The sequence below is a fragment of the Myotis myotis genome, unplaced genomic scaffold, assembly GCF_014108235.1.
Source record: "Myotis myotis isolate mMyoMyo1 unplaced genomic scaffold, mMyoMyo1.p scaffold_m19_p_10, whole genome shotgun sequence".
Classification (NCBI taxonomy): domain Eukaryota; kingdom Metazoa; phylum Chordata; class Mammalia; order Chiroptera; family Vespertilionidae; genus Myotis; species Myotis myotis.
Window position 1 is genome coordinate 53,719,352 of NW_023416314.1, and position 26,631 is coordinate 53,745,982.

Genomic DNA, 26,631 nt, shown 5'->3' on the forward strand with positions numbered 1-26,631 from the left:
ACCAGCCAAGCCTTTGCCTTTATTTTTAGTAATAATTCTGTAGATTGCACCACACTCCTTCACATTTTATCCCTTTGGAGTCCCACGACAGCCCAGAGGGACAAACATGGTATACATTTGATGGGGAAGGAAGTGAGCCTGGGAAGCGGTGGGAAGAGTCCTGCCTCAGGGTCTTAAGCGGAACTCGTTGGGCCTGCTCTGGGGCGCATTTGCAAAATATAAGGTAGGGTAGATGAGGGTAGTGTCTTATATCGCTGGGCTGGTGTCGACCTCAGTGCCTGGTAGGTATCGGGAACTTACAATGAGGAGCCTGGTTTGGGGACTCCTGCTGGGGCAGCCTTCTGACTCTCAGTGCTCTGAGTATGGTCCTGCCCTGATTCTGATCATCAATACGGGGTAATTTTCGTCCAACAAAGATTTTCACATAAAATGGCTTTTATCAGACATCCTCATACACTTTTGGTGGAAGCTAAATAAGCACAAATTTCCTGAAGGAAATCTGGCAATGCATATTAGGAATATGAAGATAGATATTTACCCAGTAATTCCACATCTGATAATTTATCACAAGAAAATAATCAGAGCTGTGCACAAAGACTTAAACTGCAAGTTATGCCCTAGCCAGTTTGGCTCAGTGGATAGAGAGAGCGTTGGCCTGTGTACTGAAGGGTCCTGGTTCAATTCTGGTCAGGGGCACAGGCCTGGGTTGCGGGCTTGATCCCCAGTAGGGGGTGTACAGGAGGCAACCGATTAATATTTTAAACTGCAAGTTATTCTTGCAGTTTAAAATATTTTTTTTCTTAAATTTACTGGGGTAACTTTGGATAATAACATATATTTTAGGTGTACAACTTTATAATATAACATCTGTATACTCTATTGTGTGCTCACCCTTTAAGTATTTTTTAAAAATATTTTATAGAGAGGCAAAGCAGCTCTTTGTTCTCGCGGGAACTTGATGTGCAAAAACTATACCATGTTTGCTGATTGTTTTATATGATTGGCCTTTTTTGTTCTGACAATTCCTTTCAAGCATGTGTAATAGGATGTAAAAATAGGACCCCTTTCTTGTCTCCATTTTGGATGAACCCTCAAGTCAATAATTGCTAATTACTCCCACATTATAAAGTGAGGTACAAGACCACCAATGCATAACTTGTGAAGGAGGTGTCTAGAAACCAGTGCATGACCTCCAGTCTATGAAAGAGTTGGAGAGGATGAGAAGGAATTCTGGTAGAATATGTGGCAATAGTTGTCAATGTGCTCTGAGCCCACACTCATCTCACGTCTAGAGAAAGGCAGGCCTCAGCAGGGCTACTTAGAGAGCTTGGTCTGTATCCCTCCGGACTGGCACCCAAAACAGGCTACTGTGCAATTTGTGCTGAGAAATTCAAGGTGGATGTTCAGACAACTGATCTGATAGTTGAGCAAAGAGACATTGATGCTTTGGAGAGGTCTTTCATGTCCAATTTTTCATGACAAAGAATGTCTCAGTATCTGCCATGTGAGTGTTTTCCATGCATGAACAATAGTCTTAGACCCCATCCCAGGGGATTCTGGAGGGCTGGAGTGACACTCCAAGAAAGCTGACCACTAGATTCTTAGAGGCTCAGGGAAAAGAGTTCAGCAGCCCAGACAGAGAGGTACATTTACCCACATCAAGAGATTCCAAGAAATGAGGTGGTAAGGGCTTCCAAAACTCCCACAGAGAATGGGTCAGCACTAAATACTTACCAAGTATACAAAGCACTGATGCCAACTCACAACAGTATCAGACAAAAAAAAAAATTCTACTCCTTACCTCTCCTTTTCACCACCATTCCCAAACCCTGCAGGAGCCAGAGGCATCCTAGAGTGGGGAAGGAGGAGCAAGAAAATAAAGAAGCAAGGCACAGCCCGTTCACCATCGGGTGATGGGAGCCTGACAGCCGGGGGTGGGACCGAGAGGTCAGCCGGTCCTGCCCCCTCGCTGACCCCACCCCCGCCACAGGTCGCCCTCTGTGTGTGGTGCAACCGGCAGAATGGGGGCCTTGGCCTGGCCCCACCCGCAACCTCGGCCACCCACCCCCGGTCCCCACTCGCCACTGGGCGATGGGAGCCTGCTGGACAGTGAAAAGGACCAAGAAGTGGTCAGTGCACCTCATAGTGACTGGTCGAGCGGTCATTCTGGTCGTTCTGCCATTATGGTCACTGGGCTTTATTATATAGGCTATTCATGGACTTTTAAAAAATATATAAGGATGTGATAGATTTCTTAAACTAATACAATTGCTAATATATTTAAATGAGTTAACATGTTTGACCAAAAAATAAATGCTTGCTGAGAACATGAATTTTGTATCCATTTATTATCCAGTTGAATAACAAACTTGCAAATCAGAAATGTATATTACGTAGTAAAACAAAGACTACACTGAAATAGACCTCAGTATCTTTATATATTTCCTAGAAATTAAATATATGCACTCTATTATATGTCTTTAAAAAGTTCCAGGATTTTTTCTTTTTTCCATTTGGAAGCCAAATTAAAAGTTAACTCTAATTCTGTATATTTTGGTGGAGCATTACTACTGTACAATTCCAAATGACAGCGTAGGCAGATCAAGAAATGTAGGCATTCTAAGGACCAGCTTTTGGAGCTTTCTTCAAAAAGTCAGGAAAATGCATATCATAATGTCTGAGTAACAACCCACTGCTTAAGAATCATGACCCACCATTGCGCCTGCGCATGGCGCCGGGTTCAGGCTTCAGCGCCAGAGCACTTGCTTGCGCATAACTGGGGCCAACTGCTCCCCACCGGCGGCCCTTCAAGCAAGAGCAACAGGGCAGAGGAAACAAAAGAATCATGAACAAAACTTTTGGTTCAATTCTCTTCCTAGATGCTTTCAAGATATATATTTAAGTGCATGAAAACTCTAAGACCCTCAGGATTCCTGATTTACCAAATATCACAAATCCAGAGGTTAGAAGAATTGAAATCTATCCTTAAATATTTCCATTATTATGAAGTTGTGAATTATAATGGTTGTGCCTTTAAATATTTATTTGTGTGCTTTAGTCGTAGAGTGATTTTAAATACTATCATTTTACAATTCAATAACTATGATTCTTCACCATAATCAAAGTGGTATGAAAATAACCAGATACAGCCCCCGCAGGTTGGTTGAGCATAGTTCCATGTACCAACAGGTCACCGGTTCTATTCCCAGTCTGGGAACATGCCCAGGTTGTGGGCTTGAACCCCAATAAGGAGTGTGCAGGAAGCTGATTGAAGTTTCTCTCTCACATCAATGTTTCTCTCCCTCTCTCTTCCTCTTTCCCTAAATCAATAAAAACACTTTAAAAAATAGATACACTATGCATAGTTTGCTGTTATTTGCCCTCTATCATGGTTTGCTTATAATAGATGTCCTTGCAATGAAACAACTAACTATAAACTAGCTAATGAATATTTTAAATGATTTTAGATTAGCCTAGATCAATTTAATATCAAAAATATATTTAATAGCAGCTATTAAAATTTATAAGCAATGTAAAAATATGAATTACCTTTCCCAACTCTGTCTTCTGCTAACCCAAGGACAATCCATCACCATACTGGGGCTACATGTCTGAGTACGGGCCTTGCAAGTAGCACCCCCACCAAGTTCCCTTGGCCCCATGAGTAGGACAGATCATCTAAAATAAAACCAGTGTCATGCAATGCCATTGAAAAGAAAGTTTTAAAGAGAATTGTCATTTGGGAAGGGGCTCCCTAGTGCCTACAAAATAAATGCCCCAAATTCTTAGTCTGGTCTTAAGATTATACCCCAGTTGACCTTTCCAGACTTAGCTACTCCTATCCCTATAAGAATGTACCCTTGAAGCTAGACAGCTTGCTCTTTATTGGGTATGCTTCATGTGCAAAGCCCTCTAAACTGTTGTGCATGCTAGCAGCTGGTCTCCTATTAAAATCAGGGGTTTGAATGTGATTGAGCTTGGCACAAATTCAGTGATACATAAGATAGCTTAGAAATGAGAGGATTTAGGTAACTACATGGACCAGCTCCATAATACCTATAAAGGTATTGTTTTTTATTGTTGACAATCCTATGAAGGTATTTTAAATGCTCATGAGAGTCATTTTACTCAAGAAGGATTGGGAAAAATAGAAGGCTGGGACTAGATATATCTATTGGGTCAAACAACTTCTCTATAAAAACAACAACAGGTATTCATGGATTGTATGATATGTGAATAATATTTCACTAAAACTGTCACCAAAAACAAAAACAGGTGGTGGCTAGCATATCCAGGCACAAATTTTCAAAGACTAATGGGCCATTAAGGAATGGGAGTAGAAAATATTGTTTGGCTGCTATCCCTCCATGACCAAGTCTTTAAGAAAAGCACGAGTTGGCCCCCAGGCTTGTGAACTGATGCTCAGATGGGCCCTCAGGATTAGGACAGGCAACTGTCAGATGCTCGGCGGCCGGCTGACCTTAGCTAGGGCGTCACTGACAACACCGAGATCATGCTGCAGCTCATTCATGACGCTGGTTAGGCTCTTGGTGTCTTTCAAGATCTGAATACTTTGTGTATACGGATTATACTTCACTCCAAATGGGCGCTTAATTGTTTCAGTAAATTCTCTATTTAAGAACACAAATAAAAGGCAATTAATTTCTAGGGGAGAAACAGTGAAAACTAAATAACAGCAAACCTATTTCACACACTAGGCAAAAGACAAATCTAGACATTCATGCAACCAATCTGACCTACTTCCGTACGCTGCCTGTGCAGAGGCACCCTTAATCCCACCCACGGAGAAAACCTTAAGTCATCAGGGACACAGCTACCCTGCGTTACTAGGGAAAGATCCTGTGGATGGCTTCACTAACAATGTATTACTTTACACATCTCTTAACCAGTGTAAGGAGACCATCGACAGTAGCTTTATCTGTAAACAATAACACTGGCCACATAGTAAGTCCACTCAATTATACTAAATTCTACCCTTTCTTCCAACGTGAAAGCTCTGCTTTCTTTATCAAGCCAAAATTTGAACCTCTTGTTTGGCACTCCCAGGAACAATCATGCTCAGATCCCTAGGGATACTTGTACAGCTCAGAACAATTATACACGAGTGGAAGATGAAGTCCAGTTTGCAATCCACCTGGTCTACCCAGAGGGCACCCCTCTTCTAGTTGTGCAAAGGTGCCACCTGTGTTAGAGGAAGCCCTCTGTACATGGCTTCAATCCCCAACTATAAGGAAATCCCTAAAAGACAAGGAGCATGTCTTCAACCTCTATCTGTCTCCATTGTCACAATATGATTTCATGACCCCTTCCACCAAATTGTTTTGCTGTTTCTGCCTCTACAGTCCTTTCCTTCCCTACAACCTCTATCTTAGTTCAGGCATTTATTTCCACTTGAAGCATTGCAAGAATCTAAGCAGTTTCTCTGCCGGCAATATCATCTTTTCTTTCTTCCTTTTTTTTTTTTTTTTAACAACACACTTAGCTGGTTAATAGTTAAAGCATAGCTTTGATGTTTTTCTACCTTTTTGCCTTTTTTATAATGCTGCCCCGTAGCCTAAAACTTGACATATCTAAATCCTGTCTATTCTTCAGGTATTTTCTAAAATGCCATTAGCTTTCTCTCTTCCCCGAGCTGTAATGAATTGCTCCTGAATAAAAGGCAGAACAATGTTTCATACATATGACCTCTAAGGCTTTTCTTTGTCCTTATATATAATTTGTGTATAGTTTTTCCCCTACTAAATTATAAACTCTCTGATTGGAAGAAATGGGAAGAAACCAATTTCTTGATGTATCTGACTCATAATTTACAATTATCATTGTAAAGGACATACTCTAAATATTTGTTGCAAAAGGGAAGTGTTTATAAGCAGAAGGCTCCTAGTAGGCTTCTAATTATCCAGTTGCTGACTTCTGATTGGTTACTAATGGACCTATGTGTTGCAGGGGAAATGAAGGCATGAGGAAGATATACTCTACCTCATCTTCTCCTTTGCATCTTCAAAGCTTTCAGATACGAAGTAGACATCCTGAAAAGTTGTGATGAGACATTCCTGTTGACAGGTAATCTTGGGGTCAAAGGGCTTCACTTTGGCATGTCCAGAAAGTGCATGCTGGAAGACAAAGAGTTAGTGAATCAAAGAATACTATCTGTTTTCATATATCACATTCTACACACAACTGCCAGAATCAGCACACCTCTGGATGTATTACTAATGCAATGGTCCCAACCTACAATTTCACACTAATTTCCTACAGCCCTATTTAACCCACAATATTATCCAGCAAAACAAATGGCTTGCCATTCTCTATAAATGCCTCTCAGTGGTTCTCAACCTTCTGGCCCTTTAAATACAGTTCCTCATGTTGTGACGCAACCATAAAATTATTTTCGTTGCTACTTCATAACTGTAATGTTGCTACTGTTATGAATCGTAATGTAAATATCTGATATGCAGGATGGTCTTAGGCGACCCCTGTGAAAGGGTCGTTCAACCACCAAAGGGGTCTCGACCCACAGGTTGAGAACCGCTGCTCTAGATCATCTCCGTTGTTCTAACACTCTTCTCCATGAGGGAGACACCCAAGAATATTTATTTATTTCTGCATTACGTTACCTACTTTCTACCTGCACTAGTTATTCCTATGCCTGACTTGTACCCACCACCAGGTGGCAGGCTCCTTGAGAGCAAGACACTGCCTTGGATTTGTACCATACAAATTCATTTTTCAATAGCCTAAATTTATTCCTTTATTTACTAAATAACAAATTTCAAAGAACTCCCTAAAAATTACAGAAGTCCTTTCTAGCACATAAAATGGTGAGGAAACATCAAGACTTCGTAAGCAAAAGCTTTAAAATACTTTTTTTTAATTTTAAAGTTACACACACACACACACACACCAGAATATTTGGGAAATAGAAAAAAGTATCCCTTAAATAATGTTTACTGTCACCCTAAGTAATTTCCATACTAAGCTCTTGTTCAAATCCATGAACTATTTCAGGTCATATAAGTGACATTAAGTGAATATGGTGATGTGCAAAGATTTACAACTCTTACTTTGAGTTCACTGATAGAAGACAGTAAGCCAGCACCAAAAACTCTTAGCTGCCCATCTTGTTTACACAGACCAAACTCCACAGTGAAAAAGTAGCACTGCAAAAGGACAGAAATATTACTTTCACATCCTGAATGACTAAATTTAAAACAAATTATGACTCTTTGTCACTGTCCCAAAGTATCCTGGGATAAAGTTCAAAACCCCCAGACTAGCTTACAAGTATTTCTACAATCTGGCCTCATTCTAAACCAACACTTCTCAAACTTTTGTTCCCAAGATCCTATAGACTCTTCAACATTACCGAGGATGCCAAAGAATTGTTGTTTATATGGGTTATAGCTACCTATACTTAGCATATTAAAATTTAAAACTGAGAAAATATGTAAATGTTTCCTAATTAATTTTAAAATATAATAAACCATTTTATGGTAACATAAATAACATGTTATGCAGTGATAAGTTCCAGGAAGGCAGGAACCAGACCTTCCTCATATTTGTATTTGCAGCATGATGTCTTGTACCTAGTACTCAAAAATGTTTTTAGCATCATTTTTTGGAACCTATCATTGTTACTGGAAAAAGAAGATATAGAAACTATTAACATTATTGTGCTCTAATGTTTCTCTGTCTTTTTTTAAGCTCATGTCTTTTGATAGACCTTAAAATTTTACATCCTCCTTTAATGTTATTTAAATTAAATTAAAGATGGGCCAAGACACATTTTCTGATGGTCATGTTGAATATGCACTTTTAAACTATGCAAATACCCATATCCCACCCCAGTCAAGAATTACTGATCTCTACAGTCATTTCCAGTTTTATACCGTTGCCAGTTTTTGAACAGCCTCCTCTGAAGCTCCAAGGGATGCCAGGCCAATTTCTTGGGAGAATTGTGCAAAACTAGGTTCAGCCAAGAGGGGGACATGACCTAAAAGTTCATGGCAGGTATCTCTGAAAAAGAGGTACAAGTCTGTCAAACTGTGATGCTTACCATAAATGCATTCATCAATCATTCAATGAAATTAAAATCCGATCTTACTTTTATTCAAATTGATCAAAAGGTATTACTTTGGAAAAGGATCCCAAAGGACACTAATCAAATAAAAAAAACAGTTTTGCTTCAAAACCTTGGCCACTTGCAAACCCACATATGTAAGTACATACAGATAACCACAGACTCCACATACTCTTCTACCCCAAATCAGTTCTCTGCTCAAATGTTACCTTCCCTAAAAGGCCTTCACTGGCCACCCTTTTCAAAATAGCAATAACACACACACACACACACACACACACACACACACACACACAAATAGAAGCTCTATGAGGCAGGAATTTTTGCCTGATTTTTTTCCGTATTTAGACATTCGTACATCCTCTATGCTAAAAACAGCACCTGTCACCTAATAGGTTGTCAAACAACAACAACAATGGATAACATATATAAAGCATAGATCATGTATTATGTGCCAGGAACTATTCTATTTCACATGTGCTAATGTATTTCATCTTCACAACAGTCTCATGAGGTAGATATCAATATTACAAGCAGCTATCTGATGACTGAATGATGGAGAAGTACTTACGGCTCTGGGGTATACAGAGGATCTGAACTGTGTCTCACATACTGTGTGCAGTGGAAAACTCGAAAGGCTAAACCTGATAAGAAATCCCTTGATGATAAATAACCAGCCACAGGACGGATGGAAAAACCTGTGCGCTCTGCAAAGCAAGGGGGAAAACACAGAGACAGTCTTCACCAGCATATGCCACATACTGCCGCACTACAACTCGGCCAGTGGCACCAAGTTACACTGAGAGAGGACAGAAAACTAAAATGTATCCTACGTGGACTAGGGGAAATAATCATTACTAAGCACTTACCATGGCCAGACAATGAATTACACTTGCTACATATCACCTCCTTTCAGGTTTTCAGCATGAGTTAAAGTTCATTCTCCTCGTTGTAACAACTATAAAACTGGGGTTCCGCAACTCAGTAATGTGCCCAAGGCCACACAGTGGATGGTAAAGGTAGGAAGAGAACCCAGGTCTCCTTACTCTACACCTGTTGGCTCCCTAAAGAGTTTAGAATATCCCCTAGACAGAATCTATTAATTTAGATCAGAACCATTTCAGAATCTATGCCATTTTTTCGCCAGTACTGCCTCTTATAAAGTAGGCTCTTTATTTGATCAATACTGGATTGTGGTCTCCCATTCCCCAACAGCCAAGACTGCATATCCACTGCAAAAGTGCCTGCCCGGAGGCAGCCATGCCTCAGGGACCTCTACAAGCTCCGATTTGGCCGTCATCTCAAACCCTCACACTCTGGTATTCCAGCTACAACCAGTTGCTTTGTACTTGGATTCCCCCACTCTGACAGGCAGACTTCACGGTCCCATTGAACTTAACACAAGGATGGAAATGTTCTCCATCTAGGCTACCCAGTAGGGTAGCCACTGGCCATATGTGACTACTGAGCACTTGAAATGTGGCTAGTGTGCCTGGGGAACTACCATTTCCAATCCCCTTAAGATTCTGTGCACTCTCTTCTACATTGTCCCTCTTCTACACTGACACTCTGTTCTGATTGTGCCTCCTCAAATGTGGTGCCCCATGCAGGATCCAATACTCCAGGACAGAGTACAGGAAACTTCTCATCTCCCATATCACTGAACATTATTCCTCTATTAAAAATTTTCTCCCCTAGCTGGTTTGGCTCAGTGGATAGAGCATCAGCCTGTGGACTCAAGGGTTCCAGGTTCGATTCCAGCCAAGGGCATGTACCTTGGTTGCAGGCACATCCAGGTGGGGAGTGTGCAGGAGGCAGCTGATCGATGTTTCTCTCTCATTGATGTGTCTAACTCTGTATCCCTCTCCCTTACTCTCTGTGAGAAATTAATAAAATACATTTAAAAAAAATTTTTTTTTCTCATGCCCGGCCGGTGCAGCTCAGTGGTTGAGCATTGGCCCATGAACCAGGAGGTCACGGTTTGATTTCTGGTCAGGGCACAAGTCCAAGATTGTGTGCTTGATCCCCAGTAGGGGGCGTGCAAGAGGCAGCTGATGGATGATTTCCTCTCATCACTGATGTTTCTCTCTCTCCCTCCCTCTCCCTTCCACTCTTTAAAATCAATAAAAACATTTTTTAAAAATTCTCTCATTACCCACACAGAATTCAACATTCCCCTTAAGAAAAAATTTAATTAGCTTATTACCTTTTAAAAAGTTTGAAACATCTTCCAACTGTGGGATATTATCTTCCCGATATCCACAATACTTAGAAAGCAAAGGTAAATTTTGGAGATACTCTCTGCAGGCGTGGGTTGGGTAAAGCTTGTTGAGCTCTCGGAACACAGTTCCCCAGGTCTTAATCTCCTCCTCAGTGAATTCAACTCTAGGAATGGGGTTGCCACTAGCGAGATAAAGAATTAGCATTCAATAAACAGTAGCACTTATTCTCTATTTACTAAATGAGCTTAATTTACTCTCTTCATTGATTTTATCATTTTAAAGTTGGATAAGTTATTCTTGTAATACACTTACTGTTTATAGTTCATAGCCAAGTCTGCAAAATACTTCCGCCTTTTACGGTAGACATGGTCTTTGAAGCCCTGGTAATTAAAGAAAAGGTTTTAAATATTCATACTAAAATAAACTTGACAAATGATATTTGGGAAACATTTTCATTATTATCTGAGCTATTATATTAAAGAGTTACATAATGGTTATTTTGAGCAAGCATTATTTAGAATTTTATGATTATTTTTATTTTAAAGTCAATGCTACATGACAGCTTTATACCATAGTGGCTACAAAGGTGAAAGATACTACAGATACAGCCCTGGCTGATGTGGCTCAGGGGTTAGAATGCCTATCCATGCACCTAAGGGTCTCGAGTTCCATTCCTGGTCAGGGTGAACACGCAGGTTGGGGGTCCAATCACAGTCTGGGTGCATACAGGAGGCAATGGGTGGATGCTTCTCTCTCTCATTCATGTTTCTCCCCCTCCCTTTTGCCCTCTGCCTTTTTTCCCCCTTTCCCTCTCCCTTCCTCCCTCAATCTCTCTCTCTCTCTCTCATCAATGAAAAAAAAAACACACATCCTCCCATGAGGATTGAAAAAAAAAAAGATACTATAGATACAAAGATACAAAAATACCATAGTGACTACAAAAATAAAATAGTTTGAAAAATAAAAGCACCATTTAATTAAATACAGGCTTTATCCCAAGGATAAGATATTTTTTCTTAATCACACAACTGATCTCTTTAGCTAGAGATGTTTGCTGTCTTGTGTATATCTTAAAGCTATTTAGCACACTTTTCACATTTGTTCATGCTACTTAGCACACTTTCCACATTTCAATCTCATATATGTTTATTTGTATGTGTGCTTTATCTTTTCAACTGGACTGTAAACCACCTGGCAGTTATGACATTTATAAATTCCAATAGTTATTCAATAAGATACTATAGAATAAATGGATGGACTGACTGGGGGCTAAGGCAGTACGCAGGCACAGTCACAGAGCTAACAAGTGTAGAAGCTAGATTAAAGCCCTGGTCTACGAGACTTCACAACTGCAGTCTCTCCCTCCCCTCCCAGGATCTTAGAGTTCCATACGCAATCCTAACACTCTGGTTTATTAATTCTCCAACTCGTGCCTGTACTGTACCCCCTTGTAATTTCCCAAGGAAATAATGTCCTATTTCATCAACTGCCTAATAATCCAATTATGCTGGGCAGCGTGGGTGATACGTTTTTCCATCCTGTCTTTGCTCCACTTTCCGATAACCCATGCCCATTTTAATAAAAACTGACTGCAGCTCGTGTCTTTATTTTGGAATAACTCTTTGAATAGCTCTTAATACTGGGAATGTCAGGCATTGAACAGAGGCTTTGGAGCCAACAAGTCGGATGCTCTTCAGGCAGTTGGTCTCAATTCCACCAACAGGGGGCTCTACTAAACTCCCTGAAATCCCAATTGAAACAAGATGCTGTTTAATCTAGAATAAGCGCTTTCTCCAAAAATGAAAATGTTGCTCTTGAGTTTTAGTTTGCTTTAAATTATTGTCATGAAATTTTTTTTATTTATTAAAAATACTTACAGGATGGTCTGCATCCAGTTCAGATCCATACATCAGAACTCTGTTGGCACAGTGGTCCAGGTCAGAAATCTTCTTTGGAAACCAAGGAACCATTTCTATACCTGCAAAATATAAACACCACCAACACCTAAAGAGACCATCTGAAGGCACTAAGGAAGAAGAAATTAAGAAAGTCACACATTTAGATAAGATTTGTAATTTTTGCTTGTACATTGAGGCAAAATTTGTACAAGTAAACTTCTCTATTTTTAATAAGTATTCAAATTATTTTAGCTTAAAATTTATAAGGCTTGATTTCCTAAATGTTGAAAAAATGCTATACTTTGCTGATAGACCAAAAGTTCAACAACAACAAACAACATTTTTTAAGCTACATATTTGACCACCATAAAAAGGCAGAATCTTGCCCTGACTGGTTTGGCTCGGTGGATAGAGCATTGGCCTGTGGACTAGAGGGTCCCCGGTTCAATTCCAGTCAAGGGCATGTACCTTGGTTGTGGGCACATCCCCAGTAGGAGGTGTGCAGGAGGCAGTTGATTGATGTTTCTCTCCCATCGATGTTTCTAACTCTCTATCCCTCTCCCTTCCTCCCTGTAAAAAATCAATAAAATACATATTTTTTTAAAAAAAAAAAAAGGCAGAACAAGGGGTAAATTTAATAAGAAATGTGAATGTTTATTTTTGTTGATGAAAAGGATCTTAGAGGTCATTTATGCCTTTGCCACATTGAAACTCTCACCATCCCCCAGAATTTCTGAGTTTTGCTTATGCTGTTCTTCTGCCTGAAACACCTAACCCCCTCCCACTTCCTGCTCCACCCGATCCTCCTGTTCTCCTGAGACTATCCTCCTCTGTCCAAATCAAAGGAGCGGTCCCTGACCCTGGAGGTGGAGCTAATCCTCTGTCATCTGGGTTCCCGTGGCACACTGTTTCTAATTCTCTAGAAGCTTTCTTTATGTTTTAGTATAATGTATCTGTAACATGTCTGTCTTACAGGAAAAAATGGGAACACTCTAGGGTAGGGACTATCTATTTTTGTATCCTCGTTTCTTAATAGAAATATTGGACACAAATTGGTACTCCCTTAATATCACCTGAACCAGTTAGCCTCTATAAAACTCATAATTTTATAGAAAAGGTCATCAAAGTCCAGAAAGGTAAAGTAAGTTACCAAGGGAACTCATCCCTCTCTGAGAGAGGAGAGAGGACTAGAACTGGATCCTTCTTCCTTCAGTTGAATGCTCTTTCTAACATACCCAGACGTGATAGTCAAGAGCTTTAACAATAAATACAACAGGGGCACCAATCACATCCCTCAAAAGAGACACAAGCAGAGGGCTAGGCTCCTGCTCTGCCAGGTGTCACCCTGTCTCCGTGGCAGGCAGGGGAGTCCTAGGGGAGCATCTGGAGCAACAGGTGGGAAGCACTCAAAGGACTCAGGGAAGCAGCTACCTGACAGCCAAAATGAAAGTATTTCAGCGTTTTGGTAATTTACACCACCATACGAATACAGAATTGGAGGTCTGTGAACTCAAGATGATTTGGAAACTGAGACAACTTAACAGATTTCTAACTATCCCGAATTCTATCATATATTTAAGGTTTCCTTTTTCACTTCTCTCATACTTGATAAAATGTTGTCTTATCATTTTTATTTAGAATTTTGAGCAATTCTATTTTGTTCCCTTCGCTACCAGACTATAAGCAATTTAAAGAGACAGTGTTTTGTTTTTACATTCATTCTTTAAGATAAATATAGGATTGGACAGAGACGGACTGAAAAAAGTGAAGGGATTAAGAAGTACAAAGTGGTAGTTACAAAATAGTCATGAGGACATAAGGTACAGCATAGGGAATACAGTTAATAATCTATAATAATAAAAGGGTAATATGCAAATAGACTGAACAGCCATCCAGACGTCCTTCTGGACAACCTTCCAGACGACCTTCCTGACGAAGCCAGGGCTGCAGCTGTGGGATCGAGGCAGCCGTGGCTGCGAAGGCCTACTCTTGCATGAATTTCGTGCAACAGGCCTCTAGTATTGTAATAACTATGTATGATGCCAGGAGGATACTGTAAATATCGGGGGTGGGGAGGGACACTTTATCAAGTATATGATTGTCTAACCACTATGCTATATACTTGAAAGTAATGCAAAATAATATTGACTGTCAACTGTAATTGAAAAATAAAACATTTTAAGTGAATAAATAAATAAAAATCACACATTTTAAAAAAAGATAGGACACATATTATGTACTTAATCTTCAGAGCAGTATTTTCACTTTTCAAACGTACCATCCTCCTTCATGGCAAAATTATCAGGTGGATTCACACAGAGAACATTAGTATTAGACTTCAACAGATGAAAAATATCACTCAATTGTTCTCTGTTGATATCACAGTCAACAAAAATCTCAAATTCCGAGTTTCTTCTCTTGGATTTTCGGGACTCGATGTGCAACAGGTTCACACGCTTCTCCTGGGGAAAGCAGAAGGTGAAGCTTAGGTAGGACCTCAAATGGTGACGGTCTTGGAGCAGATTGCTTTCATTACCGCTAGAAACCAAGTCACACTTGCCACAATAGCCAAAGGGAGAAAAGGCTGTTTTTAGTGATGGCAATCACAAAATAATTCCCCCTAAATATTAGGTACTATTCAAAAAAGTTTGAGAAATTCGTCACATCCTCCCGAAACTAATAATACTCATCAGAAGTGCTTGGATTGCCAGAATGGATTATCCTTCAAAGGGAAATACCAAGTCTCTTATATAAAAAGAAGCTTTTGAAAATTTTCACCAATAAGGCCAGTTTCAAACAGTGATGCTAATGTTAGACCTTTAGAAAAGTTTCCTTTGCAAAATTGCATCCAATAAAATTAGATGAACAGCTTGAACACAGAGTATTTAATACCTCAAATCTCTTAAGCTACAAACTTAGTAACCAGCTAAACCAGATTGCTTCTTCTGGTCTCTTCATGACACTCTGAGCTGAGGGTGCCATATGTGCAAACCGTGGGAAGAAGGGGTCTTCTCTTGCCAATCTGGGTAGCTGAGGGAAAGCACTGGTGACATAATGAAACGTAAGAACCAGGCACCCAACAGATTTTCATCTAAAATATGAGAAAGTTGGAGTAGTTGATCTGCAATAGTAACCACTTCAATCTAAATTAACTTAGTGACAACCTATGTAGCCAGATAAGGGCTGTGAAGCATACAATGAAGGGTAAGACACACAAGGAATTTATGCCTCGTTGTCTAACACACAAAAGACTAAGAAAAAATACAAGTGGTGAGTGTTCAGGTGCAAGAAATGTTCGGCAAAGGGACAAAGCCTCACGGGTTATAGAGAGTAGAAGTTTCCATGAGCAGATAGAAATGAACATGAGTCTTAAAGAACAGATAGACTTGGAAGGCAGAGGGAAGAAGGAGGATTCCAAACAGGAGAACCATACGAGCAACGGTAGAGATGAAATGAGAGTTACCAGGGAATATGAACCAAAAGGAAAGAGTGAGTGTAAGGGATGTTGGAAAACTAAAATAGGCAGGGTTCATCCTGGAACATGGAATTGATCATGGAATCAACAGAAGAAAGCCAGTTACAAAATATACTGGCATGATTAGGAGTAAAGAGTTTTATTGAATATATTTCTTATGGATTTTTTACAATAAGAATATATTCTTAAATACTTTCTGAATGATAACTTGAATGAACATAAAGCTAAACTATGTTTTGTTTTGTTTTAAATCCTCACCCGGGGATATTTCTCCATTGATTTTTAGAGAGAGTGGAAGAGAGAGGAAAAGAACAATTAATGCCCTAGCCAGTTTGCTCAGTGGCTAGAGCGTCTGTCTACAGACTAAAGGATCCCAGATTCTATTCCAGTCAAGGGCATATGCCCGGGTTGTGGGCTTGATCCCCAGTGAGGGGGGGGGTGGGGGGTGCAGGAGGCAGCCAATAAATGATTCTCTCTCATCATTGATGCATCTGTCTCTTCCTTACTCTCTGAAATCAATAAAAGTATATTTTTTAAAAAGAACAATTAAGAAGTTGCCTCTGGGGAGCGGGACGGAGGATATAATATGTTGGGTTTTAAACAATGCTTTTCAAACTCTTCTAGACTATTTGTCTATCTCTTACATTTTTAATTTTTTAAAATATTATTTCAAATGGCTACATAACAGTACATCATGTGAATATAAACTTCATTTTTAAAATAGCGAACATTTGCCTGGCCGGTATGGCTCAGTGGCTGAGCGTCAAACTATGAACCAGGAGGTTATGATTCAATTCCTGGTCAGGGCACATGCCCAGGTTCCAGGCTTGATCCCCAGTAGGGGGCATTCAGGAGGCAGCCGATCAAAGATTCTCTCTCATCATTGATGTTTCTATCTCTCTCCCTCTCCCTTCCTCTCTGAAATCAATAAAAATATGTTTAAAATAGCTAACATTTACTAATAAAGTACTTTGAACCATCCTAAGCATTTACATATATTAACTCTATTGATTCTCACGATGATCCTATGAGGTAGGTAGGGTTCTCATTTTATAGATGTAAAGACTGAAGCACAGAGAGGCTAATAAATTTTCCCATGATCACTCAGCTAATAAGTGACAAAGCAAGAATTTGAACTCAGGTGGTCCACCTCCAGAGCCTACAAGCTTAACCCCAAAGAGAATACATATTGTGAGGGCAGGCACTGGGTCTACTTTATTCAGGCTCACATCCTTCAGGCACCTGGCACATAGTAAGTACTTAATAAATATTCATGGTCTGCCTCACTGACCCCTATTTCCTTAACATAGATTTATGGAAGTGGAATTTCTGGGTCAAAAATGTGAACATTATGGGGGGGGGGGGAGGAGTTAGGCCTGGGTAAAGGTGGGGAAAGGAGAGGAATGAAGACATATGTAATAATGTTAACAATAAAAATAAATCCAAAAATAAACAAATTAATAAGTAGAAAAGAAAATGTGAATATTCAAGGCTCACAATATTACCAGATTGTTTCCCTACACATTACACTGATTTGCCCTCACACCAAAGGTGTATTTAAGGGCCAAATGCATTGAAGCTTTAACAATAGGAAACAGTATAACTGTAAAAATCTTTGCTATTTTGCTATATAAAAATGTCATTAACTGTATTATTAATACACCATTAAATAATATCATTAAAATTTTAATATTTTAAAATTAAAATGTGCTTCTCCAAAATCTAGAAGTAAATCTTTCTTCCCCCATTTAAAAAATATATATTTTTATTGATTTCAGAGAGGAAAGGAGAGGGAAAGATAGAAACATCAAAGATGAAAGAGAATCATTGATTGGCTGCCTCCTGCATGCCCCACACTGGGGATCAAGCCCACGACCAGGGCATGTGCCATTGACCGGAATTGAGCCCGGGACCCTTCAGTTCGCAGTTTGATGCTCTATCCACTGAGCCAAACCTGCTAGGGCTCTCCCCCCACTTTTTTTATTAGCTATTTGTACCTCCTCTTAAATGGTTTTTATCCCTTGCCCATTTGTTAGAATTGAGCAATAGTTTAGAAATTTAAGTGCTTAAGAAATTTCTGGGAGAGCAACTAAGATGGCGGCATAGGTAAACACCGGGAAATTATTGCCTCACACAACAATTGAAAATTACCCCAAAGGACTGAGCAAACATCATCCAGAACAACAGGAAGGCTGGCTGAGTGTAAATTCCACAACTAGAAGGAAAGAAAAGCACGCTGAGAGCCAGAGGCGCTGCGGAGGTGAAGTGCAGAGGTACGGCGGCGCGCGCGCGAGGAAAGGGGGTGGCGCCTGAGGACGCGGCTGTCTTTTTGAATCACAAACTCCCGACGGCTCTGAACTCCGGTTCCGGGAAGTCTCTGGGGACCCAGGTCTCACACGGGGAGAAGCTGGTCTGTCCGGCAGCGAGCGAACTTGAGGGCGGCTTTCCCTCAGAGGTGCTTGCAGCCGTTACCGGAACACTGAGACGCGCGACTCCGGGCGGAGAATCGGCCATGGCCGCTTTCTCCGCCCTCTGACTCCCTGAGACCCCGCCCCACCCAGGCTGCCGCAGAGGCTTTTGCATGTGAATGTACCTAACTGCAGCCGAACCAGGCAGACCCTGAACTTCCAAGAGAAGGCCCAAGGCCCCGCAGCGGCTTGCATTGCTTCACAGCTGAGCCTCTTCGTGGCTCCTGCTGTGTGGCCTCAGGCAGAGGCTGAATTAGCACCTCCTTAGATCCAGGAGCCACTGTACCCAGTGGTCAGAGGGGGTCCATCCAGACTGCAACTCCTCAGATCCATAAGGGACGCACTCAGGGAGCAGACTCAGTGAGCACCAAAGCCCCACTGAAGCAAGTCTTGCCCCAGAAGGGTGTCTTCAGCACAGAAGTTCTCCCACTTTAGACACAGCTGATTCTCACAGCCAATTGGCCTGGAGGTCAATTCCTCCCAGTGATCCTACAACAACCAAGGCACCAAGAGTGCACCAAGAGTGTCCACCCCAGGTAACTGGGGAGGCTGAGCTACTGGGCCCTACAGGACACCTGGCGCACAGGGCCACTCTATCAACACAGGGAAGCTGCCAAAATGCGGAGACAAAGAAACAGGTCACAAATGGCAGAAATGGAGGAAAGCAAACGATTGGATATAGAGTTTAAGGCCACGGTTATAAGGTTTTTCAAGAATTTTATGGAAACCGCCGATAAATTTAATGAATCCCTCAATAAGTATAGGGAGACCATGGAGGACATGAAAAAGGACCAACTAGAAATTAAGCATACACTGACTGAAATAAAGAATAATTTACAGAGATCCAGCAGCAGACAAGAGGATCCCAAGAATCAAGTCAAAGATTTGAAATACAAAGAAACAAAAAATACCCAACCGAAAAAGAAAAAAGAAAAGAGATTCCAAAAATATGAAGATAGTGTAAGGAACCTCTGGGACAACTTCAAGCGTACCAACATCAGAATTATAGGGGTACCAGAAGGAGAGAGAGGGCAAGATATTGAAAACCTTTTTGAAGAAATAATGACAGAAAACTTCCCCTACCTGGTGAAAGAAATGGACTTACAAGTCCAGGAAGCGCAGAGAACCCCAAACAAAAGGAATCCAAGGAGGACCACACCAAGACACATCATAATTAAAATGCCAAGAGCAAAAGATAAAGAGAGAATCTTAAAAGCAGCAAGAGAAAGACAGTCAGTTACCTACAAGGGAGTACCCATACGACTGTCAGCTGATTTCTCAACAGAAACCATGCAGGCCAGAAGAGACTGGCAAGAAATATTCAAAGTGATGAATAGCAAGAACCTGCAACCAAGATTACTTTATCCAGCAAAGCTATCATTCAGAATAGAAGGTCAGATAAAGAGCTTCACGGATAAGAAAAAGCTAAAGGAGTTCATCACCACCAAACCAGCATTATATGAAATGCTGAAAGGTATTCTTTAAGAAGAGGAAGAAGAAAAAGGAACTCTTACCATTTGCCACAGCATGGATGGAACTTGAGAGCGGATAAATTACCACAGGATCTCACTCATTTGTGGAATATAATGAACAACATAAGCTGATGAACAAGGACTGATCCAGAGACGGAGAGGCATTGATTGGACTGTCGGGACTTGGAGGGAAGGTAGGGGAGGGTGGGGGTAAGGGGGAAAGATCAACCAAAGGACTTATATGCAAGCATATAGGCCTAACCAATGGACATGGACAACGGGGGGGTGAGGGCATGAGCGGGGGTGGGGGGGTGGGGGGTAGAGGGTAACGTGGGGACAAGGACACATATGTAATATCTTAATCAATAAAAAATATATTAAAAAAAAAAAGAAATTTCTGTAGTCCAACTCTGAAGAATTTACTAATATTCTGCATTTTAAGTATAATTTTAGAGACTCGTTTTAGAGAGTTTTATGTAAGATATGGAGAGTGCTTACCTGGAAGATTTTCAGTGCTTGTATAAGTCCTCCAATTTCATTCTTTAAGGAAAAAATGAGAGTTGCTCTTCCTTTCTCTGAAGAATGGTCTTTGTTTTCCTTATTGTCTTCAATCATGATGAATTTGGTATAGTTCTCTAAAAATAAAGTATGAAAATACAGGAAAAGGTCTAAAAAAGTGCAATGTAGACAATATTTGATAACTTTTGAAACAGTGAAAATATTTGATAAGTTAACCAAGCTTTAGTTTCCTTACCTGTAAAACATGGATATGCTTATATATTTTGTAACACTACAATGAGGCCAAAATAAGATAAAACATTGTCAGACATAATCCGTAATAAGGCAGCAAGCTCCTTCAGAACAAGGACAAGGCCTTCTTTACTTTGTAAATTTATGAGCCTCCAAAGCTGTAGACACACGTAGACTAGAAGGATAACTGCTAGCTGAGAGAATTCTGGTTCCATATTAGCATCTCCTTTCCTCTCGGCCTATGGAATCCTAGGCCATGGGCCCTTAATGCCTTTTCAATCAATATTGGCCTTCAAGAGCTATATGATTGTAAATTCAACTGTGTGTGTGTGTGTGTGTGTGTGTGTGTGTGTGTGTGTGTGTGTGTTGGGGGCCATGAGGCTATTGTGGGAGACAGAAGTAGGGCACAATAACTTTGGACTGGTCAATTTCAACTGAGAAATACACACTTGAGAAATAAGGTTTGGGTTAATAAATGGAAACAGCATATTTAGAATTTATTCTTTTTTTAAAAATATATTTTATTGATTTTTTACAGAGAGGAAGGAAGAGGGATAGAGAGTTAGAAACAACGATGGGAGAGAAACATCGATCAGCTGCCTTCTGCACACCTCCTACTGGGGATGTGCCTGCAACCAAGGTACATGCCCTTGACTGGAATCAAACCTGGGACCTTTCAGTCCGCAGGCTGACGCTCTATCCACTGAGCCAAACCGGTTAGGGCTAGGATTTATTCTTAATAGTCTTAATTTGATTATTAATTCTTCCTAATTGCCCAATTTCATATTGCATTGGTAGCTCTGTTTCAGTGAGTATTTGTTTCTGTGTGCCTTTCCAACTAGACAGTGAGCTCCATGGGGGCAAAGATCACAAACGCTGTTACTCACCATGGTACCTCCAACATCTAGCTCAGTCCCTGCACAGAATAGGCACTGCATAGATGTCATTAAGTGAATAAAAGGAAAAAGATTTCTTAAAGACATGGTCTCTACCCTCAGGGAACTGAACGTCTGGTAGAGAGAGGGTGACAGTTCAGAAAGATAAGCATTGCAACTGGGAGCACAGATGGCATAGTGGTGGGAGTGAATCGATTATTTTGGTACATGTTCAGAGATGTTTCCTTGAAGAAGGTGTGTTTGAATTAGATCTTAAATAAAAGGGGGGAAGGAGTAGATAAAGATGAGACATGACCAACCAATAGAGAGCAGTGAGGAATCAGGTAGGCAAGGTAAGTGGGCCAGACCCTTTAAAAGGCCCTGTGTAGGTAGTGCAGGGGAGTTTCGTCTTGATCTTCTATGCCCATGCAAATACCCACCAAAGGACCGTGGCCCGTGTAATTGAAGGCTAAATGAGAAAAGTAAGGACAAGGTAGTTTTCTTAAGCTAAAGTCCTGGCTTTGAAACATCTTCCTATAGGACAGTGATGGCGAACCTATGACACACGTGTCGGCGGTGACACGCGAACTCATTTTTTTGGTTGATTTTTCTTTGTTAAATGGCATTTAAATATATAAAATAAATATCAAAAATATAAGTCTTTGTTTTACTATGGTTGCAAATATCAAAAAATTTCTATATCTGACACGGCACCAGGGTTAAGTTAGGGTTTTTCAAAATGCTGACACGCCGAGCTCAAAAGGTTCGCCATCACTGCTATAGGATGATGCAAATGAAGGACTTTATGCATTTCTGTCTTTCTGACTAGACAGATCTTGTGATTTTTGTCTTTCTTTCATAAAGCTCTTCTCTTAACCCATACTGTATAAGATTTTGGGGCCACTTATAAAAGGCAGCCCCAAGAGATCCATCTGGCTTGACAGAGGGTACAAAGTACCAAATATGGCTTTCAACGATATGGTCGTGAACAATAGTCTGCTACTAAACCAATGGAATACAGTTTTCTGTTCCAGAATTCAGTCTTTATGATACCTTTGGAACTTAGTTTAACAAATATTTATCAGGCACATACTAAGTTGAAGGATTTCTACATATAAGTTCAAAGAGTATGGAGATAAGAAAGAAAGAAATTCCTGTGATAGCAGCTTCCATCCGTTCTTAGCAATCCCAGAGGTGGGTGAAGGAACTGACATTTGTCAAATGTCTATACATATCATGTATTAATATTATCCCATCTAATTCTCATAAAATCGTAATGGAAGGGATAGGAATCATACCAATTTTATCAATGAGAAAAGTAAAGCTTAGAGAAATTAACCTGTTGGTGCACAGCTAGCAAATGTGAGAACACATATTTAAAACTGTGTCCTTGAACATGTGAATGTCAACATTTGGATCTGATTTCACAGGGACTGCCCTAAATATGTTCAGAAACACAGAAAGTAGGACAAAATTCATGGCATCTAGCTAAAACCTGTTTTCTCAGAAGATGGACTAGATATCTACTTTGTCATCTTCTCAACCACCTATTCACACCACAAAACAGTGTAAGGAAATGTCTGGAAATTGAAATCAGACTTATCTAATCACTGGTCTGACGTTTATCAGTATGGTCTTGTCCTAAACTTTCTAATATATCAGTCAATTTATCTCTACAACTAAAACAATCTCTGTGTCAATGCTTAAAAACAAAATGACCAGTTAAACTTAATAGTAATAATAATGTGGGGTTTTCTATGACTCAAATAATTACTAATGGTAAAATAAATGAAATGTCAATTCATTCACATGTATAAAGTACCACAGTCAGTGTGTATGGTGGTAAAGATGAAAAACAAAGAAGACAATTTGCCTCCAAGGAATTCACAGACTTATGTATGAGGGAGGTGGAAGAGGTCTCTTTCTAGTAAGTACAAACAGTAAGAAGAAAATAGGACACACTAGATATCTGCAGAGCACACCTTATCCCCCTTTACCCCACCCTTGACCGATGTCCCATGAGATTCTAAAGATGATTGGAGATAGCGCTGGCCCATCACAAGTCTCTGATCAGAAAGGATTTATGGATGAGACGTAAGAGATCCAAATAGAAATTTTCAGCTTCAACGGACTCAACCATTTCTTAACATAAACTTAATTATACATAGGAAATTCTGATTTGGTGCTCTGAGGCTAACAATTGAGGGGTGGTCTCAGATATGCAGTCTCAGACTGTTTTTAGAAATGTAAGAAGCTTTGGAAACATTTCTTGTTTAACAATCACTCAAAGACCATGGACTTTTTTTTTTTTTCCACACGGAGTATGGGTGACTGTCCTATAGCATGCAAACAATAAAAGGGATGTAAAATAATAGAGCAGATTGCTAGTAATAAATCTATCTGCAACTCCATCTAGGCAAGCTATAATTTCAACGTGCATGAATTTCCTTATTTGCAAAATTGAAAGGATAATTAGCACCAATCTCAAGGCAATAAAAGGATCATATATAAAACCCTTAGAACAGTTGCTGACCTACACTAAGTACTCAATTAATATTAACTCTAGTAAATCCCAAACTTCCCAGGCTTCAAAAAAATGTAATTAAAATGGCGCTTTAAACAACTCTGGCTAAGACTTTTTCTTACCCTTGGTATATGTCTCATAGCAGCAAGCACATGGGAAGGTTGTTTTATAAAATGTAAGTATTCTTGGGCAATCTTACCTCCGACTCACGCTGGCCCAGCGCTCCCAAATCCACGAAGGTATCCCTGGTCCCGTTAGGATGGAGCCACCCTGCTCCACTGTAGCGCTGCTAGAGGTAAACTGTGTTGGTCCTCGGGCTGCACTGCCCGCTTTTTATAGAAGCTGGCGTCTGAGCGGGCCTGTGGACGCTCGAGACAGCTGGGCAGTGGCCAATGAGAAGAAGGGAGCTCGCCTGCTGGTGGGGAAGAGGAGCTGGGAGGCGGAGAGAGTGTGGGCAAAGAGTCCTGACCATCTGCGCCAGCCTGTGTCTGAGACTTGCAAGCCTTACTTAGCCTTTAGGTGTTTCTGACTGGCGTTTTTATTACGCTGTTAATTAGGCCATCCTGAAATACAGAAGTCTGACTAATATCTAGAGTTGGAAATTTCCCTCCAAACCAAGATCACACCTGATAACAGCATGATGACTCCTATAGACTTGTACTGCTTCTCCAGTTGGCGACTAAAGCAAGAACACCCCACCCTCTTTTTCTTCTGTGCTTCTAGGTTATTTGAGAGTCCAGACCTGCCTCATCATCATTCTTTTGGTGGCTTCCCTTGTTCCTTGAAGCAGAGCAATCCTTGAACTTTTTAGAAGGAAAGTGCTCCGTATCCTTCCCATTAGAGACATTTTAAAGCTGCAAGCAGATGAGCATGCTATATTAGCAGAAAATCATGTTACATGCTATATGAACAAAACGGCCCAGAAACCAAACATTTGGACTGGTTATTTACTGATTGAGTGCTCAGTCCATTAGATTCTGCCACAAAGAGCAATATATGCAACACATTATACTGTAGGACATTTTTTTTCAATTTCTTAAACGTCAATTTGTTGATGTATAACTTACAGTAAAATTCGCCCTTCTGAGATGTACATACAGTTCTGTGAGTTTTGACCAACATATTACAGTTGTGTAACCACCAATCAGAACACAGAACATTTCCATCACCTCAAAACAGTTCCCCATCCCAATCTTCTGCCCAAATACAGCCCCTAGGAACCACCGATGCCATTTATGTCCCTCTAGTGTGGTCTTTTCCAGGCTGTCACATAATGGAATTATACGGTATGTATAGGTTTTTGGCTCAAACACTTAACATAATGCTCTTGAACTTCATCCATTTTGTTGCATGTATCAATAATTTGTTGCTTTTCATTGCTGAGTATGATGTACTTTATTTTTTATTTATTGATTTGAGAGAGAAAAACATCAATTTGTTATTCCACTTATTTATGTATTCATTGGTTGATTGTTGTATGTGTCCTGACTAGGGATTGAACCCAAAATCTTGGCATATTGGGATGACACTCTAACCAACTGAGCTACCCAGTCAGGGCTAGATGTACTTTAAAATTCCGGACACTTACAGCTTTCACATGCATATTTTCTTTCATCTGAACAACAAGTCTAATAAGGTAAATACTATCCTTATTTTACAGGCAAGGAAACTTTTTTCCTGTAAAATCTCCATTGGCTATCCCAGTGCCTGGCACATGGTAGTTTCTCAATAAATATTTGTTAAATTAATGACAATGGGATGACAGAACTATGTTCCAATATGTGTGCATGTATGCATCCAGTCTAGCATTTCTGGAGAACTGATTCCCAGATGTGGAATACTGCCCGAATGTCTTCCAAATAAAATATACCAAACATATTCCTACTCTCAAGAATACAAAACATCATCCTCATCTTAAGCAACAGTGGATATTCATCTTAATTTTGTTGTTGTTGTTAATCCTCACCTGAGGATAATTTTCCCATTGACTTTTTTAGAGACAGAGAAAGAAAGGAAAAGGAGAGAGGGAGGGAGGGAGGGAGGGAAGGAAGCGGGGAGAGAGAGAGAGAGAGAGAGGGAGGGAGGGGGAGAGAGAGAGAGAGAGAGAGAGAGAGAGAGAGAGAGAGAGAGAGAGAGAAATATTAATGTGAGAGAGACACATCAATTGGTTTCCTCCTACACATGCCAGGACCAGGGGTCAGAGATTGAACCTGAAATGTGCCCTGAACCAGGAATCGAACCCGTGACCCTTCAGTGCATGGACCAATGTTCTAACCACTGACAGATACCAGCCAGGGCCATCTTAATTTTTGATCATCTGAATAGCAAAAACAAGTATCTACTCTTTGATTGGCATTTTTCTATTATTGGCAGAGCTGAGCATCTTTTCAGACATTAGTTCACATGTGAATTTCTTATGTCATTGCTTATTTTTAAATCAGGTTATTTTTCTTATTTATAAGTAGGAGTTCTGTTGATGTTGTGGATAGTAACTATATGTATTGCTATCACCTAAGCCTTTCATTTGTCTTTAACTTCATCTAAGATGTCTTGTACCTCACAACTTTTTTTGTTTTTACAAAGTCAAATCAATCTTCTATACTGCAGTTTAACAGGCCCACAAATCACACCCTTCTGCCTCCTTCCAAGATGGGCAGGTGAAGAGGAGATGAGCTGCGGTGGTGGGTGTGAGGGCAAAGAGTAAGATTGGAAGCAGGGTGACTGGCTGAAAGGCTACTGAAGGAGTCCAGCTGAGATATAATGATAGATATGGGTAGAGTGGAGAGGATGAGAACGAAGGACAAATTGAGCATATGCTTTGGAGATGCAGTTAATAGGATCTGTTG

At 40.3% G+C, this 26,631-nt stretch overlaps 1 protein-coding gene and 1 non-coding gene across 2 annotated transcripts; one reads left to right on the forward strand and one right to left on the reverse strand.

Annotated features, from left to right (window-relative positions):
* Nucleotides 1–2,451: 2,451 nt before the first annotated feature.
* Nucleotides 2,452–20,251, reverse strand: TPH1 (tryptophan hydroxylase 1). Its single transcript, XM_036323226.1, has 10 exons — nt 20,135–20,251; nt 14,500–14,683; nt 12,201–12,301; nt 10,636–10,703; nt 10,308–10,504; nt 8,673–8,808; nt 7,911–8,037; nt 7,086–7,181; nt 6,001–6,134; nt 2,452–4,631 (listed from the first exon to the last, which is right to left on the reverse strand). Exons 1-10 carry the CDS (start codon nt 20,249–20,251, stop codon nt 4,457–4,459), a joined length of 1,335 nt encoding a protein of 444 aa, XP_036179119.1. The 3' UTR covers nt 2,452–4,456.
* Nucleotides 2,695–2,826, forward strand: LOC118665606. Its single transcript, XR_004970702.1, has one exon. It is a non-coding gene; the product is annotated as a small nucleolar RNA SNORA76 (small nucleolar RNA).
* Nucleotides 20,252–26,631: the final 6,380 nt, after the last annotated feature.

Coding starts and splice junctions, on each gene's coding strand:
- TPH1 (XM_036323226.1), bottom strand. CDS start 20,251: ATGATTGAAGACAATAAGGAAAACAAAGACCATTCTTCAGAGAAAGGA. Junction 7,182..7,910: donor CTGTTCAAAAACTGGCAACG/GTATAAAACTGG, acceptor GTCCTTTTGCAG/TGCTACTTTTTCACTGTGGA. Junction 6,135..7,085: donor CTTCTATCAGTGAACTCAAA/GTAAGAGTTGTA, acceptor TTTGTCTTCCAG/CATGCACTTTCTGGACATGC.